The sequence below is a fragment of the Hyperoodon ampullatus genome, assembly GCF_949752795.1.
Source record: "Hyperoodon ampullatus genome assembly, chromosome: 3".
Lineage (NCBI taxonomy): Eukaryota > Metazoa > Chordata > Mammalia > Artiodactyla > Ziphiidae > Hyperoodon > Hyperoodon ampullatus.
This window is the reverse complement of record NC_136916.1, coordinates 154,761,762-154,780,436: the sequence shown is the minus strand read 5'-3', so window position 1 is coordinate 154,780,436 and position 18,675 is coordinate 154,761,762. Positions and strand designations below refer to the sequence as shown.

Genomic DNA, 18,675 nt, shown 5'->3' with positions numbered 1-18,675 from the left:
ATGGGGAGGTTGAATGAATGAAAGGTAAAAATTAGAGCAGTGCCCTGATGTGCCAAGTGTCCTGCCTTGTTGCTGTCTGCATGGACAGTGGATCCTTCCATACACAAGGAGCCTTAAGCCCACTCAGTGTCTGCTTTTTCCAGCACAGTTCCCGAGTTTCTTGTGCAAAGCTTTGTCATTTGGCCCAGGCCTTCCAAGGAAGTGTGGGACATATCACTGACTAGGGGGGGAATGGTGACTTGTCTTCACCCTTGATGGTAGGTCTTGTGACCTCAGTGGTGTTAATGGTTGGAACGATAAAAAGCATCCTTGATGGTTCTTCACAGGATACTAGTGAGATCACCATGTCAGCCAGCATGCCAATAGTCTTGATGATCCCTCTCTTGATAAAGGTAGCTAACATTAAGAAGGGGGAAAGAGATAAAATAAGAATAGAGAAATAGCTTATGGAGAGCCGAGATCTTATTTTGTTGGCCCATATTTTTTCATTCCTGTAAACTGGAATTTGCAAGAGGTGCTGTGATAACCCTTCTCCAGACTTGTAATGCTCATATAATCTGAGAAAGAGAAGGGGAAATATAAATAAAACCTTTTAAAATTTAGTATTGTGTTAAAATGTCACTCTCGCCCTTACCCACACCCCTCCCTGGTCTCCCTTTTTTCCCAGATGATTTTTCGTTGCTGTTGTTGTTGGATGACTGTCAAGCTATAAATGATGGGTTGGGGGAGGTGTATCCATTTTGAGAGTGCCTGTTAAGAGCTGAAGGGGAACTACTTGAGATGACTTAAGAATCATCCCATGAAATATGTTGTTTTGCTCCAATAAAATACTCTGAAAGCTGTATCTGCCTCTATTCATTAAACCAATAAATACTGAGTGCTGTTTCCATGCCAGGCACTGCACTGAGCATTACCAATAACAGCAACAAACAAAAAGTTATGGTTCCTACTTTTGTAAACAAATAGGCACATGAACCATATATGTCATGTTAGAAACTGCGAAGTGCCATGAAGGAAAGGTAAAGAGCCTGATAAGATTGGAACCAGTGTCTGGTTTAGACAGAGGTGATAGAGGAAACTTTTCTAAGGATTGGAGGATCTGAAAGAAAGAGTGTGGTTGATGCTCGCAAGAGTGGTGAAGTGGGGGCTCACCAGGAGGTGGTAGAGGCTGCTGCACCGGGTGACTTTATCTTACACACCGGGGAAAACCAGTGAAAAGTTGTAAGCATTGAAAAAATAAATACCCATTTGGGACTTTGCTGGTGGCGCAGTGGTTAAGAATCCACCCGCCAGTTCAGGGGACACGGGTTCGAGCCCTGGTCCGGGAAGATTCCACATGCCGCGGAGCAACTAAGCCCGTGCGCCACGACTACTGAGCCTGCGCTCTAGAGCTGGCGAGGGGGAGCCCCATGCTAGAACTACTGAAGACCATGCGCCTAGAGCCTGTGCTCCACAACAAGAGAAGCCACCACAATGAGAAGCCCACGCACCGCAACAAAGAGTAGCCCCCCTCTCGACGCAACTAGAGAAAAGCCCGCACACAGCAACAAAGACCCAATGCAGCCAAAAATAAATTTATTAAAAAACCAAAAAAACTGCAGAGTCCTGGGCAGTGCTTAGGGATAGGAATGGTTTCTCAGAAATGTGCCCAGTCTCCTAAGAGTTTCTAAGGCTAAACCCAGATCCCGAATTTTACCCTATGGCCAGGTTGCTGGCATCCTTCCCAGCACCTCCAAGGATCTGCTGTCCCTGCAGAGTCCTGGGCAGTGCTTAGGGATAGGAATGGTTTCTCAGAAATGTGCCCAGTCTCCTAAGAGTTTCTAAGGCTAAACCCAGATCCCAAATTTTACCCTATGGCCAGGTTGCTGGCATCCTTCCCAGCACCTCCAAGGATCTGCTGTCCCTGCCCAGAAACCAGGCAGCCTTTGTGTTCCTCCATATGGCCCCTGGGTAGGCATCTTCCTAATAATGCCTCTGACTGCTCCTCACCTACCTGTCCAAACCCCACCCCACCTGCCCTGTGTCACGGAGCTCACAGTCCCTAACAGCTCCCGGCCATGAAAATCGTCACTGCCACTCATAGTTCCTGATCATTATCATAAGCTGAGGTTTTATTTCATGACCGCACGCCCTACACGGGAGGATCCCTGCACAAGTGTCCCTCTGGAGGGAGTGGGTGGCCCCACTGTTTTACCCAGGTTGAAACTAGGTGACACCCAGTGGCAGGGCAGGATCTGCTGACCACTCCTTCAAATGTGGCCAGCTGCTGTCCTTCTGGGACTTTATCCTCACATCTGAGTCTCATCTCTCTCCTGGCTCTTCAAGTGCTGAACACCCGGGGGAAATTGGGTGCAGAGTGGCAGGTGTTTTTTCGAGTCTCCACCTCCAGCAGGGGAGCTGGAAGAGCCTTGGGGGAGTTACTTCCAGGCCTTCCTCCCCAAGCCAACCTACCTTGGTGCACATTTGCCCAAGAGCTGAAGGCTCCCGCGTTGGGCTGCGGCACGTCCCTCGCCCGCGAGGCTCTGGCGGTCGGTCAGCCCCGGCGTCGCCCTCAGGACCCCGCAGGAGTCGCATAGCTGGACTGGAGAGCGCCGGCAGGCGGGCTGCGACTTTCCCCGAACAGGAATTCGCTTGGGGCTGCGCCGGCGACAGCGGCGGGCACTCAGGGCGGGGAGGCGGCCAGATCAAAGGGAGCCGCCCGCTGGGCCAAGACTTGTCCGGGAGCGCGAGGGGCCACCCCTTCGGGGAGGGCGGGGGACATCCCGAGCGCCGACCCGAGAGCAGCCGGGGCGCCCACGCCGGGCCAGGGAGAGAGAGGGAGAGAGAGAGAAGAGAGAGGAGAGGAGAGAGGAGAGAGAGAAGAGAGAGAGGAGAGAGAAGACAGAGAAAAGAGAGGAGAGAGGAGAGAGAAGACAGAGAGAGAAAAGAGAGGAGAAGACAGAGCAGAGAGAGACAGAGAAGAGAGAGACAGGAGAGAGAGAGAGAGAGGAGAGCCGCGCGCCCCCGCCCCGCGCGCCCCCGCGGCCGCCGGAGCTCCCCTCCCGAGCCCTGAGCTGCCGGGCCTGCGCCGCCGTCCCAGCACTCCCGCCCCCGGAGGAGGCGAGGCCCGGCGTCAACAGACTCGCCGGAGCGGCCCGGGAGGCGCGAAGGCGCCGGGCGGAGCAGCCTCGGGAGGGAGAGGATGCCTCGACTCCCCGGCCGCGCGGCGCTCCCCCTCTGCGTGGTGCTGCTGACCGCGCTGCTGGCCGCGGTGCGAGGGCTCCCCCTGCGGAAGCCGCGGGGCCCCGGCTGGAGCCACGTGAGGCTGGCGGAGGTGAGCGGCGGGGCGCGGGCTGCGGCGCGCTGGGTTCCTGCTCCCCCGGCCCCCAGCTCTGGCCGCGCGGGGAGCAGGACCGGGACGCGAGTGGCGGCCTCCGAGTGCGAGGGGCGGGACCGGCCCGGACGTCGGCGGGCGTCGGGCGGTGGCCAGGTGCGCCAGACCTGCGGGAAACACCCCCGGGCTGTGAAGCAGGTCACCCTGGGGAGAAACGTTACTTCTGTGCTGAGTGAGATGCGCAGATACCCTACAGCCGCCCGGCTTCCTTTCCCATCCGCCCGCCGCGTCCCCGCGGCTGCCTCGCCCTGAGCGAACCTCTCCTGCAGCCATGCGGTTCAGGTGTGCGCTCCGAGAGGAGTCCGGAGGATGCTCGAGGACCGCAGCGCTTTGCGGAGTGGCGGGCGGGTGTTGCTGAGGTTCCAGCGGTCAAGTGAGCCCCTGGTGCAGCCTCTTCAATCAAATCTTCAAAGGATTTGGGTCCTTTGGGGTGTGAATTGAGAGAAGGTGAGGTAGTAAGTGGGGGCCTCCAACTTTCTGGGTGGGACCTTTATATCATTAGGTACTTGAACACGCAGAAGAGGTCGGTAAGAGGTAGAGGAGCGCTTTCTGGGGGTGGGGATGGGCTGTGAGTGGGCTTTTGCCAAGACAGAGGAGTGAGACCAAGAGTAGTTTAGACACGAAGAGAAATCACCGTCTGTCAAAACCCGCGTCTCCCGTCGCCAGGGGTCAACGGTCCAGCCGTTCCCTCCTGGACCACAGCGGACTCATCCCCATGGGGACAAAGCCCGCCAGACTTGTTGCAGGGTTCGCAGGAGCAGGCCTGTGTGGCAGGGGGTCCTGGCCTCTCAGTGCACGGAGCAATTCTAGGGGGAGGCCGGAGTGGCTCTTCTCATTTTCCAGATGAGGACACTCAGGGCCCGAGGCGGGTGCAGGATAGCAGTGAAGTGAGCGAGAGCCCGAGCTTGGGGCCCTGTCAGTGCCCAGGCTGCTGAGGCCCTCCAGAGGCAACGGGAAGAAAGCACGTCCCCTGCATTTTAGGGGGGGGGGGTGTCTCTGTGGACCCTTGTTTGTCCATCTTTTTTTCATGACTGCTCTCCCTCCTAAGGAGATTTTTAGACTCTATTTGTTCTAAGTGCCTCCCCCATGAAATTTTAATACCACAGATATGCTCTCTATTCATGCACTAAGGCCCTTTGGAGTGTTACAAACCATTGTATTGCAATAATACTTAGATTTTTTGGCCTCCTCCTCCCAGATCTAATTTTTGCCCCTGTTGAGAGTACATCCTGTAGACCAGGGGTTCTCAACCTCCACACTACCATCATCTTGGGGTTATACACTTCTTTGTTGTGAGTCGTAGCATTGTAGGATGTTTAGCAGCATCTCTGCCCTCTACCCACTAGATGCCTGTAGCACCCACTGCCCAACAGAGCCAGACATTATTTCCTGTGGGATATCCCCTCTTCCTGCCCGTTGTTGGGAGCCACAGCTGAAGACAAATCCAGAGGAACTGAACAGCCTCTGGCCAGTCCACTTCCTCAGTGGAGATGACAATGGAAATAAAATTAACTGAATTGGCATAAATACTTTTTTACTTACCCCTTTGATTGTAATTATTTTTAGTATGTTTGCCAGATCTTCCCCCAAGACCAGCCCAAAGGATGAGTTATTTCAGCGCCAAAGTCACATCCCCAGCCCTGGTATAGAGCCTGGCAGAGCCCTCAAAAACATTTTCAAACAAATTACTGGCATGGAGGAAAAACAGAGCTTGAAGCCCGAGGCCTGGGGTTCTGGTCCCAGCTGGTTATTAACTCATGTGTGTGTGACTCCCCTTGGACAATTTCCTGACGTTTGAAATGAGGGGCTAAGTCATCTCATGGTCCCATCCAGCTCAAACATTGTTTCCCAAGTGTGAATGATGTGTGCTAAAGCAGTCACACATCAAAGGTGTGAGCTGAGGAATCATGTTGAGAGAGTGCACACTGCTATTCTAGGGCTTTGGTGATGCGTCAGACATCGCTGACCAGCCCAGAGGGCTTTGTGAAGGAGCTGAAGAACATAAACCCCCCCTGGATCCAAAGGTGTAGGATGACTGCAGGGCAGTAAGCATCCCTTGGGCCTGGCAGACTCACTACAAAGTACTTAACGTGATGTTATTTCATTGTCAAATACCTGACATGGGCCTCATTCCCATTTTCCAGATGAAAAAAAATCGAGGCACAGAGATGGTAAGCCTCACTGGGATTGGGAGCCAGATCTGTCTTTCCAGAGCTACACTGAGACCTTTGCGTGTCATGCTCCAGCCTGCTCATCTGAAGTCTTGAAATCATTACTATCGTGAACAAACTATGCCATCCTCTCTCTGGGCAGGCCTGTTGCTGAGCCACAGTCGAGTGGGAATGAGAACCCATTTCGTTGGGTGGCATGCGGGGTGAGAAAGCACTGTCCACGTGGGTGGCCTTGTCGTTACAAGGGGCTGGGGCCACGCAACTTGTTGGGTGCTGGACGAGCAAAGAATGATACAGCTCTGCTTTGGGTATCTTCTATTCTAGTCGGGATCAGAACATCATCCAAACAGCTACAGTGCATTTTGTGTTCCTAGTCTTGTTGTCCTCATTTGAAGGACAAGGAAACTGACAGTAGGTCCAATAACTAAGCCAGGATCCAAACCCAGCTTTGCTTGATTCTCCAGCCCCTGGGCACCTAACCCTGGCACCCACCACCTCCTAGCCCAGCAAGGTAAGACCCTGGGGCAGGTCGGAGGGGAGCTGGGGACTTGCAGCCACAAGAGGGTAATGGAGGTTAGAACTAGGCAAGAGAGAAGAATTGATAGAGGGCAGCTCCTCGGCTTCAAGGACTGTCCCACAGGAAGGATTCCCCCACGGGGCAGAGCTGGGCACATTTCATGCTGCGGCAGCAGGGATTCAGCTGCCATGGGAGGAAGTACTTTGTGAGGGTGCAGGCTGAGATGAAGGACTAAACACAGAGAAAGGAGCTCCCCAACCCGGGGCAGTGTCATGCACATGGTAGGGGTACTTAGGCAGCACTTCAGTCCTGGTGCATCATCCAGCCAGTTACCTGGCAGCAGGGCCTGGACTGCAGGAGGGGCATGGTGGGTTGAAAGGTCTCCTCTGCCAGGTGGGTGGCACCGAGAAGCAGGTATTTTTCTGAAGATTGGCCTTCTTTGGTTGGGGTCTTTCTGGCCTAATCAGTGAGCAACTGACAGAAGGGGAACTGGAATCCAGGTCTGTGTGATGTGAGCCTGTGGCCTTGCCCTCCGCCACCTCCTGCAGCTGAGCACCTTCCCGCCCCTTGACTGTGAACTTTGTTCTCCCTCCAGACCATTCTTCTCGCTCTGAGAGGTCGGAACCACTGGAAAGGTGGTTGAGGGAGAGAAGGAAGGTCAGGAACTGAGACCTGGAGGTTTGGCTGCTCAGTGGTCCCAGGCAAGTCCCAGCCTCACTGGATCTCAGTCTCCTAATTGTCCCTGCTCTTCTCACCTCACTTGGTTGTTATGAGGATCAACGGGAAGGATGGATATGAAAAGCAGAACATCCTGTCCTAGTGTTTTGTTCATTCGACACATTCCGCACCCCACAGTGGCAAGCAATGAACCAGAAGGTGCTGCCCATGCCTGGAGCCGGCAAAACACAAGGGTTAAGAGCACAGACTCTCTAGCCAGATCATCTGCCTCAAAACCTGGTCTGCCAGCCCCCTGTGTAACCCTGAGCAAGTTCCTTCACCTCTCGGATCCTTGGCTGCCTCCTCTAGGAAGTGAGGGTGATGCTGGTACCTCGTGGCTGTGAGGATTCATTGGGTCAGTACCTGCAGGGTGCTCGACAGCACTGGCTTCCTAGTTCATGGGGCCCAGTACAGAATGAAAATGTGGGGTCTCTAAGCATTTCAAGATGGCAACAGCAGAGCAGTAAACCCAGTGCAGCGTGCTGTACAGGTGCACAGGTCACACAGCATGAAGCCAGCCCTGGTGCTTGGAGGGTGTGCTCTGAGGTAGGTCTCCCTCCCAGACCAGGGTGGGCTGGGTTAGAACAGCGCCACACCAGTGAGGAGGGTGATGTCCAACCCCATTCCTCTGCCGGTGGTCCTCTGGCCTGTCTGGAGAAGCAATTGCCTTTGAATGATGGGGCTCCAGCACCTCCGGGAAGCCATGGTGACTGTGTGTGCAGCCGGGCTCTGTAGGGATGCGCCCGGGCCTCAGCAGTGGCTGCGGGGAGGAGAGATACTGGACTGCACCTGGCAACTGGATTTCATTATCCGGAACAAGTTTCTGACCCCTGAGAGGAGGCAGAGGGGAGAAGGGAGAGTGGGGGGACTGTGAGGGGAGCTGAAGCAGGTTAGCAGGCAATGCTCAAGCAATGCAGTAAGGGTTTGTGGGTAGGGGGGGCTCTTATGTTAACTGGAAGCACATGGGTCAGGGCTGCCCTGCCAAGCCTGGGAGCATATGTGTGGGCCCGTGTGTGTGTGTGTGTGTGTGTGTGTGTGTGAGAGAGAGAGAGAGAGAGAGAGAGAGAATGAATGGTGGGGACATATCTTGGTGTATATCTATATATCTCATGTTTATCTGGGTACTGACACCATCCCCAAAAGAATGGGGCTGTGTATTTGTACACGTGTGAAACTCCACATTTAAGCATAAAAGATGTGGGAGGTGGTCCCGTGGGATAGGGCAGGTGTTCTTAAACAGGCCGGAGCCTCAGAATTTGCTTCAGAATGTCATGGAAATACACCGCCCAGAGATCTGCATCAGTAGTGGAGGGGGGCGGTCTTCAGACCAAATAAAGTATAAAGAACCAACACCATGCTGGTGAGAGGGGTGCTGCCCGCTCTGTCTCTGAGAACTATCTATCACCACCTCTAGGTAACACTCGCTGCATGTGTCAGGCGCCGTTCTAACTCAACAGCCCTATGAGACAGGGATGGCCGGCCCTTTCCCTAATTTACGGGAGAAACTAAGGCAGATTAAGTAACCTGCCCACAGTCATACAGCCAGTAGGTGTCCAAGTTGGGGTTTGATCCCAGGTGATGTGGCCTCCAGGCTGCACTCGTTACCACCACCTTCAGGGGCCAGACAAGAAGATGAAAGCCGAAGCGCTTTTTGAATGCAGAGGGGGTTGCGCTTGAGGGGTAATTGGCCTGAGTGTCTGTCTGCGCAGGTGCGTGTGCACTGATGCCTGGGCGTTGAGATCCGACAGAGCTGAGTCTGAACCTAAGCTCCCATAGTGTAACCTGTGAGACCTTATGGAAATCCCTTACCCTCTCTGAGCCTCCACAGCCTCATCGTTAACACAGAGATAGTCACACTCACCCCTCATCATTGCTGGCATTCATTCAGTTACTCAGAAATGATTTACTGAGTGCCTGTAGCATACCAGGCATTGTGCTAGGCATACGTTACAGTGTGAACAAAGCAGACAAACATTTCTACCTGCACGGAGCTTACACCCTAGCTGGAGTAAGTGTCAGAAGGTATGTAAAGGGCCTGGTCCAGGCGCGGTACGGAAGATGCGCTCAGACAGTGCTTACACGTCAGGGCTCTGAATGTTCTGCCCACATCCCTGCAGGCCTCACTTCCAGTTGCCTGAGGGCTTTTCCTGGCACCAGGGCCTGCTCTGAGCTGTGCGCGGCCAGCCCGAAGCGCCTGGAGTGCCCATCCTCTCCCCCACCCAGCCTCCCTCAACCGATGACTGATGACATAACTGAGGCGCCCAGTGGGATGCACTCCAGTTGTGCACCGTGGCCACTGGCTTCATGGAGCGTTCTTTATTAGCTGCCTCCCTTCCCTGACTTGGTCCCTCACTGCCTGCTGGTGTCTCCAGGGATCACCTTCCAAAGGAACCACTTGCCCTTGAATCTTTGTGTCAGGGTCAGCTTCTCAGGGAACCCAAACTAAGATCAGATGTCCCCCTCCGCTCCGGGGAGTTCCCCGGGGGCTGACACACAGGGCAGGAGGCTCCAAGAGAGGAAGGGTGGTGTGTGTGGCTGTGATGTTGAGCCAGGGCTTTCTAGGGTCTCTGCTCATCGTCTGGTCCGATTGGGCACCAGGGTGGGGAGGGCTGGAAATGAACACTTTGAATCCCTGCTCGGTACCAGCTCTGTCCCATCACCATTTCCATTTTACAGATGAGGACGCTCACAGAGGTTATGTCGCCTGCCAGGGTCCCACAGGTCAGAAGCCAGGTCACCACTGGCATTCAGACCCAGGCAGCCTGACCCTAGAGCAGGGTTTCTTTACTGCAGCACTGTTGACATTCTGGGCTGGGTAATCCTTGCTGTGAGGTTGTGCTATGTATGCATTGTAAGATTTCTGGTTTCTACCCACTAGATGCCAGTAGCACCCCCTTCCCCGCCCCAGCTGTGACAACTACAAATGTCATTGCCAGATGTCCGCAGATGAATCCTGGTGTTTGTGCCCAGGAGGCTGGGGCATCTAAATCAGCTAGAAAGGCTGCAGACCCTGGACTGCTGCTGCCCCAAGTCCGCCTGTTTCTGTGCCCAGAGGCTGCAGACAGAGGAACTGCTGAGCAAAGTCGCGGGGACAGTTAGGGCTTCCGTGGAATTATGGGTGGGAACTGCTAGGAAGGAGGCATCTGGGCATGCTCCAGGCCTCCAGGATTGGCCAGAGAAGGGGTTGGGTTGTTCCATTACTCATCTATCCATCTTCTGCTCATCCGTCCTGGCTATCTCGACCAGAACACTTTGACTCATCGAGAGACTCTGGGCCCCGGTTGAGGTGGGCCCACGGCTGCCCTGGGACCAGGTGTTTAGTGCAGGAGCCTTGTTTGTTTTGGTTCTGTTTTTTGTTTTTTTGGCTGCGCCACATGGCATGCGGGATCTTAGTTCCTTGACCAGGGATCGAACCCGTGCTCCCTGCCGTGGAAGCATGGAGTCTTAACCACTGGACCACCAGGGAAGTCCCAGTGCAGGAGCCTTAGAGCCAGGTCTCTGGGGACCACAGAAGGAGGGGGTCAAAGGGGAGAGACATAAGAAACAAGACTGATTCAGCCCCTGATTTGTGAAGTAGACTCTCAGTGCTCTCACCTGCAGTGTTGGAGCATGATGGTTAAGAGTGTGAGCTCTGGCTGCCTGGTTCAAATCCTGCTTCTAACAGTAAATGTCTGTGTGACCTCAGGCAAGTTACTTGCCTTTTCTGTGCCTTAGTTTTCATGATCAAAATGGAGATGACAGCTAGCCCTTACCTCTGAGGGTTGTTGGGAGGATTAAACGAGTGATTTAAGTGTTTAGAATAGTGCCTGGCACACAGTGGATGCTGTGGAGTGTTTGATAAATAAAATTCTGACAATCCTTCCAGGTAGGAATTCTTATTCTCATTTTGTTGATGGGAAATCATCAAATTGAATGAGCAAGTAAGAAGGAGAGCTGGGATTTGAACCCAAGCTGATCTGACTCTCCAGACCCATGTTTTTCAGCCGTACCACACTGCCCGAGGTATGAGGCGGGAGGTGGGCTCAAGGCTGTGGCCTGGGTGAGGCAGGGTCCACAGGCCCCTGGCCCCTGAGGCTCACAAGGCAGCTCTGGACAGGGCTCTTTCTGCCCTGGTGTAGAGACCTGGGCAATGGCTGCAGCCTGGAGGTAGGTGCTGACCCAGTGCTCCACTGTCTGAGCAGGGAAGGCCAGAGCAAGAGTCAGAGACAACCAGGATCTGCTTTCACTTACTATTTGAGCTGCATCAAGGACAGTCCCAGTGTGGACCTCATGGCACTGGCTGGTGGAGGGAATTAACTGGCAGACAGACGGCCACACAAACAGCCTGGAATAGGAAAAGGGGCCGGGCCCCAGGTGAGCAGGCGGAGGAAGGTTTCTTTTTTTTTTTTTTGCGGTACACGGGCCTCTCACTGCTGTGGCCTCTCCCGTTGCGGAGCACAGGCTCCGGACGTGCTCCGGACGTGCAGGCTCAGCAGCCATGGCCGGGCCCAGCCGCTCCAGGGCATGTGGGATCTTCCCGGACCGGGGCATGAACCTGCGTCCCCTGCATCGGCAGGCAGACTCTCAACCACTGTACCACCAGGGAAGCCCAGGAAGGTTTCTATGGTCAGGAATGCCAAGAAATACAGCCCCCGCACGGATGGCTTGGGAAGGCCAGGTGGCAGGGGAGTGTGCTGAGGGGAAGGGCCTGGGCCTGCTGCCCACGCCCCTGTCGGCCCTCCTGAGCCTTCCTGCCCTCACGTGGGAGGGCCTGGGTGTCTGTTCTCTGACAAGGGCCCCGGGGGATTCTGAGGCAAGTGTCTGCAAACTGCACTTTGGAACCACTGCCTTAAACACCTCACTTCCCCTCTGGGCCTCAGTTTGTTCATCTGTGAAATGAGCAGGTTGGATTGTGTTTCTTCCATGTGTAGAAACCTGATTTGAACCTTCCTTCTCGTGCCTCATGCTGGCATCATTTGCCCGAGCGCTTTGTGGACGCAGTCCACCCTCTGAGGTGTTAAAGCAGACACGTTTGGATACACGGTCTCAAGGCGAGTCTGTGACCTGGTCTGCCCCCAGGGCTCCCGAATCTCCCCCTGCTCCCGCCCCCCACCAGCCTTTTCCGGGTTCACATGGGCGCTGACCTCAGGCACCCCTCCCTCCCATCTCTCCCTCAGGTCTCGGCCTCCCCAGACCCCAGCTCTCCTAGAGACGAAGAGGAGACCCCTCTGCTCTCCAGAGCCCGCCTCCAGGCAGGGCTGCGCCGACACAGACGCTGGGCTCTCACTGAGCCAGCAGCCCTGACCCTGGACAAGACCTCCTTGCCCGGGACCCTGGAGGACGCTCCCTTGCTGCTGGAGCTGCAGAAGCTGCCGGGGTTGGCCAACACAGATTTGAGTGCCCCAAACCCCAATATCCAGGTGAGAGCTCCAGAGAGGCCGTGGGCCCAGTGGACGCCTGGAGAGAAGCTGGGCTGAAGAGCTCAGCTCTGAGGTCAGGCGTCCCATCCGGTATTGCTTGGAGGGCAGGGGTCCTGTGCAGGTCGGAGAAGGTGACAGCCCCCGCCCTGCCTGTGGAGCAGTGGGAAGTGGAAGTGCTCCCCCCTTTCTAGCTGCAGACCATGAGCAAGTCCTGTGGCTCTCTGAGCCTCCGTTTCCTAGACCATAGCAAGGGGCAAACAGCACCAACCCGGCAGGGCTGTCATGAGGACCAAACGAGCAGAGACTGTTTTCTGAGCTGCAGGAGATTGCTGGAATATGGGGAGAGGTCTAGTAGAGAGGCTGAAGGTCTGATCATCCCCCAGGTCCAGCCCTTACTGCAGGCTCCTGACAAAGGACGGGGTGGGCTGGGGGGGCGGCGGCCTGCCCATCAGAGGGGCTTTATGGGAGAGAAAACTAGAGGGGTTGGTGGGTTTCCAGTTTACATACTCCACCATCAGTCCCGAACCCCTAATGACAATAATTCCTGCATTTTGTGTACCATCTATAGCTCACAAAACACTTTCACCAAAAGAGAAAATAGATCACAAAAATATAGAACACACAACATTCTAAAGTTGTTTAAAAGTGTGTGTGTGAGTATGTGTGTGTGTGTCTATATATCTAAACTTGGAAGGTTAATCACCAAAATGTTACCTGAGATGGAATATGGGTGATTTCCATCTTCTTCTTTATATTTTGCTTGTTCTTTTCCCCAAATTTTGTTCTGTGACCTCCTATCACTTTGTAAGAGCCAAAAGTGATGTTTTTAAAGTTCACTTTCACATAAATGGTTTCACGTTACTTATTTCCTGTCCACAATGTAGGGGGCGAGAGCCCTCCCCAGGGCTGTTGTGGGGATCTGCTGTCATTTGGCCTCATTTTCCGGCCCTAGAGTGAGGAAATGGAGATTCAGGGCCATCAGTGGCCTCAGCAGTTGGGCAGCCTGTGGGCTGGTGGAGCCAGAATTCAAACCCAGCTTTTCTTAAATGAGTGGGTCTCCACCCTGGCACATGTTAGGACCGCTACGCTTGGCCCTACCTCACACCAGTTAAATCCGTGTCTGGGGTGGGGTCAGGGGCTCAGGAATCTCCAGCAGATTCTGATGCACAGCCAGGTCTTAGACTGTGACCTTATGTGCCCGGGGAGACCAAGAAGGTGGACCAAAAGAATGGGCTGGTTTGGAGAAAAGGTTGGGCGTCTCCCCCTGCCCCCGCCCCCAGGCTTGTCATCTCCCCAGCCTTTGGAGTCTGGCTCTGAGCCCTCCCTTATTGGCCGGGTGTGTCTGTACCTCTGCAGGTGACCATCGAAGTGGTGGAGGACCCCCAGACTGAGGTGGAGATGGACCTGCTGGCTGAGCCTAACAATCGCTGGTCCCAGGGTGCCCCCAGCTGGCTGCCTGCCAAGGAACTCTTCTGGCCCCTATTCTGGGGCTACCTGGAGGGCGAGGAAGGGAGGCCTAGTGTCAAGGGCAGAGCCCCAGGGGAAGAGGAGGAAGAGGAAGAGGAGGATTACCCTCCAGAGTACAGTGAGAGTGAGGACCAAGAGGACAACGATGAGGAAGACAATGACGATGACCAGGAGCATGGGTTCAGTGGGGCCGCAGGAGGCTGGGAGCAGGGCTGGTTGTCCCCGGGGGACCGGGCCTTCCGGGAGCCTGAAAGCTACGGTAAGCTCCCCCATCTTGACATCCCTGGCCCTGGAGGTCCTGAGTGGAAATGGGGGTGAGAGCTTCCTGGGCAGGGGCAGCTGGGGAGGCCTGGAGCTTAGGCCTGTGAAGACATCATCATCAGCCAAGCATTACCCATAGCTTGCGAAGTTTGTTTGTTTGTTTTTAAACATTTGACCCTCACAATAGCCCTGCGATCCCCTAAGCAGAACAGACATTTGTTAATAATATATATATTCATATCTGTTTCCAACAAATTAAGAAATATTATAAATCCCACCACTCACAGCTGACCTCACCTTCAGACTGTGTGAGTTTGAACCCTGGGTCTGCTGCTTCCCAGCTGAGTGACCTTGGGCAAGTTAACCTCTCTGGGCCTCAGTTCATTCTTCTCTACAATGGACATGGGCACAACCCTGACTACGTAGAATTGGGTGTAGAGAGTAGTAAGTGAGTTAGTACTTTTTTTTTTTTTTTTAAGAAGATGTTGGGGGTAGGAGTTTATTTATTTATTTATTTATTTATTTTTGCTATGTCGTGTCTTCGTTTCTGTGCGAGGGCTTTCTCTAGTTGTGGCAAGCGGGGACCACTCTTCATCGCGGTGCGCGGGCCTTTCACTATAGCGGCCTCTCTCGTTGCGGAGCACAGGCTCCAGACGCGCAGGCTCAGTAGTTGTGGCTCACGGGCCTAGTTTCTCCGCGGCATGTGGGATCTTCCCAGACCAGGGCTCGAACCCGTGTCCCCTGCATTAGCAGGCAGATTCTCAACCACTGCGCCACCAGGGAAGCCCGTGAGTTAGTACTTTTAAAGTGCCAGTACATAGTAAACAAAGTATTGGCTAGATTGCTTTTTTTTTTAGAAAGCAACATAACAACGTAGACTATTCAGAAAATATCACCTAAAGCCTGCCCCCTGCCCCATGACAGGCATTTTTTTTTTGCATATTGCAGTTTCAATTTTCCCTGGGTACAGACATGTTTCACACACAGTTATAGCACTTCTCCCCAGAGCCCTGGTGTCTCATCGATGGTTCAGACTAACTTGTAGCAGGCTTCTTCCATTTCACCAAAGTCATGTAAGCTAACAGGCAGAATTTTCATGACTTTCAGCTTTTCTTCCATTGATTTTCCTTAAACACTTGGTACCAGCCTGCTCAGGCCTGCCTGGGAAGTGAGGAGAGAGCTGGGTGTGTGTGTCAGTACTTTGGGGGTTCCACAGAGAGCCCTGGGTCTCAGGCCCGCACAGCCAAAGGCCTGTGGGTGCTGTCGTGGTGCATTTTGGGTCCCTCAGACCAGGACGTGGGGAGCAGGGACATTCTTTAATACTCCCATTGCAAGGGAAGTATTGTCACCCTTGGTTTTGATTGACATAAAAATTGTAGCTCAGAGGTGTCGGGGGACTTGCCCAAGGTCCCCTCAGCAGTGGTCAGGTGGCTTTACCTCTTCGTTGCTGTGTGGGCACAGAGTGGGTGGCTGGGAGTTGTGACACTTCCTGCACTTGCCCGGGTGTTCACTGCACAGGGGTACCCAGATGAGCAGACGAGTGGGGCTGAAATTCAGCCCATGCTCCGTCCGCTAGGGGCGTCCTGGCCCGGGCCGTATCCTCGTGCCGTCTGCTAATTCACACCAAGGCACCCTGTGGGCTCTGCTGCCTCACCCCTGGCTCCCTGCCTTGACGCAGACTCTGAGCTTCAAGAGGAATGGAGCCCCTGGTCTCCCTGCAGTGGGAGCTGCAGCAGCGACAGCCAGCAGAGGACTCGGCCCTGTGGCTACGCCTGCACTGCCACCGAGTCCCGTGCCTGCGACCTGCCCCCCTGTCCTGGTGAGATGAGCCCCAGCTCCTGCAGACAGAGCGGCTTACACGCTGGACTTGGTCCCCTGGGAATGTGGGCGTGTAAGCCTCGTATAGGGTGGGCTTGGGAGAGGGGAGGCAGGAAGCTCACACACACGGTGGTCCTGCCCCGTGCCAGGCCTGTCCCAGATGCCACGGGCACCGAGAGCCTAGTGAGGGCTGGGCTCCCATCGGGAGCACAGAGGTGCCCTGCGGCACCACCAGCCTGGCCTCCTCTCTTCCCAAAGGCGCTGAGGACAAGGACCCCTTGGGCTTCCCCAGTGAGGGGTGGCGGCCCCTGGCCCACAATGCTACGGACATGCTCAGCCCAGGTCAGTGGGGAGCTAGGCCCTGCCCTTGGGGGTTTGGGGGAAACCTCTCTCGGGAGGGTGGAGCCTCACCGCACGGGCAGGAATCTTGCCTCCAGCCACTGAGGCAGAGAGTACATCTTCCAGGTGGAAGGTTAGCCTCCCCAGCAAGGGGACCATAACATTTCCAAGCCCCCTAGCCAGACCCATTGGCCTTTCCCAGCCTGATATTCCTGCTGGGAAGAAGGTCTTGAGGGGAGCCCAGAGCTTGGAGATCATCTAGTGGGGCGTATGCTCCCTGGCAGCAGGATAGGATGGGGACATTCTGGCTTCCACTCCCTGGTCACTCTTGGAGGCTCCTGGCAGGCTCTGTCTGGGGAGCAGTTGCCCTCAAAAACAGGTCAGGGTCCAGAGCTCCAGGACTGCTCCTTCCGGCAGCTTGGAGCGGGCCGCGCTTTCCCCAGCACACTCCACATCTGTGTCTCTTGCACCACACAAGGAGGCAGGCAGCTGCCGACAGCCCCCTTGCAGATGGGTCCTGTGCTCAACGCCGCAGAAGCTCACTGAGCCGGGAGGGTGCACCTGGCCCTGTGTGGGGCAGGGGATTCCCAGAAGACCAAGCCCAGTCCCTGCCCTCAAGGAGCTCAGGTCTTTGGGGGAAAGACACACACGACCAACTTAGGTACAGCACTGCCAAGTGGGCCCAAGGGTCTGCAGCAAAGAGGGAGGAGCAGTTCGTTCTGGGTGGCCAGGGTCAGAGGCCACATTTTCCAAGGTAGGGATAAGGGGGGAGGGCAGCATAGACAGAGGGGTCACAGGGGGCCCAGAAAGACAGAGTGAGCCTGAGAAAGGCAAAGTTAAGAACAAGAATGGGCCAGTGGTGAAAACAGTGAAACATTTTCTTACCAGGGGGCTAAAACTGCTGTCCCTGCCCCCACACACCCCAGCTCATTCCCCACGATCCCAGGATCTTTCCCGCCATCCAGCATCTAAAGGGACAAGGCTTAGCTCCGCAGAGGGCCTGTAGGCCCCTTCTCCAGCCCCCATTCAGCCATGGCCTGTTGCTTCAGCTTGCCTGGGTGGTGTGTGGTTGCCCTTATCTGTCAACAGCGGCGGCCAGGTCAGACTGCCCCCCGCTCTGGTGTGGGTCCTTCCCCTCCTGCCCCTACGGCCCTACCAAGCCACAGCTTTGCACCAGCTGGGGCCTAGGCCTTCCCCCTCCGTGCATTGGCCCTTGACCAGTCCCCCCCACCCCAGGGGCTGACCGGTCCCCTTCCCATGCTCCCCTGCCCTCTGCAGATGTGGACAGCTGTGAGAAGTGGCTGAACTGCAAGAGTGACTTCCTAGCCAAGTACCTGAGCCAGGTGCTGCGGGACCTGCCCAGCTGCCCGTGTGCGTACCCACTGGAGGCCGTGTCCAGCGCCGTGAGCCTGCAGGACGAGCACCAGGGCCGCAGCTTCCGGTGGAGGGACGCCAGCGGCCCACGCGAGCGCCTGGACGTGTACCAGCCCACGGCCCGCTTCTGCCTGCGCTCTCTGCTGTCCGGGGAGAGCAGCACGCTGGCCGCCCAGCACTGCTGCTACGACGCGGGCAGCCGGCTGCTGACCCGAGGCAAGGGCGCCGGCGCGCCCGACCTCGTCAGCACCGACTTCTCGCCCGAGCTGCACTTCAAGGTGGACACGCTGCCCTGGATCCTGTGTAAGGGGGACTGGAGCCGCTACCACGCCGTGCGGCCCCCGAACAATGGCCGGGCCTGCACGGACAACCCCCCCGAGGAGGAATACCTGGCGCAGTTGCAGGAGGCCAAGGAGTTCTAATGAGGGCTGCTGTGCTGGAGGACTTTCCTCGTGGGCCGCTCACCCTGCCTGGCCCAGACCCGGTGAGGCCAGTCTGGTGCCTCGAGCCCTCTGCCTTTGAACCTGAGGCAGGGAGGTCAGCACCCCAGGTGTCGGTGTGGGGTTGGGGAGAAGGTTGAAGCGTGTATAAGGCCCGGGGTGAGAGGAGGGAGCTCAGCTCCCAAGGCCCCCCGGGGCTGCCCCAGATGCGTATCTGTGGCGGCCTTACCTCTTGCCCGCTGGGAGGCGCTGTCGCAGCCTGGACGCCCGTTGTCCTCCCTCTCCCTCTGTGCTCAGGTGTGTGCCCGGCTCTCCACACACCCTGATTCCCGGGGCCTGCGGTGAGTCACTTAGAGCCCCAGCCCTGAGGGCCAGTCTCGTCGTCCCGGCCCGCGGGCCAGCGGCCAGCCAGCCCTGGGCCAGCAGCCCTCCTTAGCGCTGAGCGGTCACACGTGGCCCGATTGCCCACCCCTGCCGGGAGGGTTAACCTCAGCCCCAAGTGGCCTTCCATTGGACACCACTTTAGTCTAGGGCTGAAGGCCATCAGTGGGACCGTAAGTGGATAGACAGGCCGTGGCAGCCAGGACAAGGCAGGATCCAGGTGCAGAACGGATCAATGAATTCTGGTCCCTTTCTTTGTCCAGCTCACCTCTGTTCTGTCCAGGTTGTAGGAATGTGTGGGGCTGGGAGATCACAGCGCCCTGAATGAGCACAGCAGCCAGGCTTGGGATGGGTTCAGAACCAGCCCAGAAGGATGGGTCATGTGCAGGGTGGGCTGGTAAATCAGCTCTCCCGGGGT

The 18,675-nt window shown here is 55.9% G+C and overlaps 1 protein-coding gene across 1 annotated transcript; it reads left to right on the top strand.

The window, feature by feature from the left end:
• Positions 1 to 284: 284 nt before the first annotated feature.
• ISM2 (isthmin 2) lies at positions 285 to 17,858 on the top strand (the record flags this gene model as incomplete). Its single annotated transcript, XM_079699194.1, has 10 exons — positions 285 to 392; positions 1,862 to 1,950; positions 2,326 to 2,797; positions 3,080 to 3,313; positions 4,720 to 4,791; positions 11,935 to 12,177; positions 13,534 to 13,903; positions 15,584 to 15,724; positions 15,982 to 16,065; positions 17,341 to 17,858. 10 exons carry the CDS (start codon positions 285 to 287, stop codon positions 17,856 to 17,858), a joined length of 2,331 nt encoding a protein of 776 aa, XP_079555320.1.
• Positions 17,859 to 18,675: the final 817 nt, after the last annotated feature.